The 1,544-nt window shown below is 51.4% G+C and overlaps 1 protein-coding gene across 1 annotated transcript; it reads left to right on the top strand.

The window, feature by feature from the left end:
• Nucleotides 1-570: 570 nt before the first annotated feature.
• Nucleotides 571-1,544, top strand: EPUS_09283 (uncharacterized protein; the record flags this gene model as incomplete). Its single annotated transcript, XM_007788203.1, has 3 exons — nt 571-790; nt 860-973; nt 1,042-1,544. The coding sequence occupies 3 exons, from the start codon at nt 571-573 to the stop codon at nt 1,542-1,544; spliced, it is 837 nt and encodes a 278-aa protein (XP_007786393.1).

Genomic DNA, 1,544 nt, shown 5'->3' with positions numbered 1-1,544 from the left:
TCGTAATCCGTCCGGATAGCTTACACGCTTTGACAAGCGCCCTACGGCAGGAGTTTGCTTGCTGCCGCGAGTCAGTCATAGGCGTTGCCTCCTGAGTATGTGGCTGGCACATGCATTTCCTGCGCCATTGTAGAGGAAATGCATCATCCATCACAGATCTAATAGGAAGCCAATTGCCCAGAATCACCTGATTTGAACCCTATAGAGAGCATCTAGAGGTTGTTGAAGCAGAGGCTTAAGAATCGAGGCCTTATTACTGATCCAGAGGAGTTGCGGCGAGCAATTGAGGAGAAATGGGATAAAATCACTCTAGAGGAGATCAATAAGGCAATTACTACAATGCCCAAAAGAGTAGCTGCCGTAAATGAGCGAAATGGTCTTCCTATACCATTTTGAAGATAGAAGTAATAGAGTGGTGTGGGACGGAAATCTCACTATTTCCGTCACCTAGCTCCGGGCCTCCCGGCCCCTCCGGTGGCTTGATTTTTGGGAGACCCAACATACATCCAGAGCTCCCGCATTATCTTCCTTTCTGGCAGTCTGCAATTTCGTACACACAACAAGCATATCATGTCGATCGGCAACAAGTCCTTCATACAGGCTCCAGCGCCTTGGACCTGCAAATGCGAAGTGTATTGGATGATGTTCAGTGGTGGTGAGACGCTACCGGACAACGTCTATGCGCCTTTGGAAGCCCAATCCGCTTCCTTCTCGCATCTTCAGGAAGCAGGAAGATTTAGAGGAGGGGTGGGGATGATTCAGATAGTACGATACTCAGACACGCCAGTAGGTCAGTATGTCTTTGGGACGATGGCGATGGCCCGCACAACCCTTTTACTGATGCTGTGACGTCTGGAAGGGAGTTACGATGAGTTAGTGCTTCTTCCAGGCTCCTTCGACCTGCCTGGCTCTACCAAGAAGTATAGTCGGATCACGAGGATCTATGTCAGTCAAAAAGAGACCTGCTACAATGGTCAGGAGCATCCCCCCCATTGTCTATTTGATAACGATCATCAGGCTTCTGGTTAACGTGAGCCCCAGGTCGGAAGAACTGGGGGATCCCTAAACACCTGGCGCGGTTTTCTTTCTCGCGTCAGTCCGGACCTACCGCGACTACGGGATCGTTGAAGGTTGAGGTATTCCCACCTACCGAATCTGCAACGATACCGTTCCTCGTGGTGCAACTGAAATCGATTCGCTGGGTGCCCTCAATGCCCTTCTCCACAAAGATCATGCCGTACGTGGGCCTCGACGCTCATCTGGTGCAACCACCGGTGCCGGCAAGTGAGCAAGCTGGCGAGGAGGAGCTGACTAGTAGCAACGGTTGGCTCAAGACTCTCACTTATTTATACAGCCCAAATTCCAGCCTTGTTTGGGTTGACGTGCAACAGCCAGCGGGCAAGGGGGATCCATCACACGATATCGGGACTACTCAGGGGTGGTGGCCAGCGATCAAGCCTTGGACCATCGGTTTATGGTTGAGAGATGCCACATTGGTAGTCGAGACACCGGAGAAGATAACGGTGAACTCACCGGACAGATGA

This window comes from Endocarpon pusillum (assembly GCF_000464535.1).
Source record: "Endocarpon pusillum Z07020 unplaced genomic scaffold C713155, whole genome shotgun sequence".
Taxonomy (NCBI): domain Eukaryota; kingdom Fungi; phylum Ascomycota; class Eurotiomycetes; order Verrucariales; family Verrucariaceae; genus Endocarpon; species Endocarpon pusillum.
Note: the sequence above shows the minus strand (reverse complement) of the source record. Positions and strands in the feature narration are given on the sequence as shown.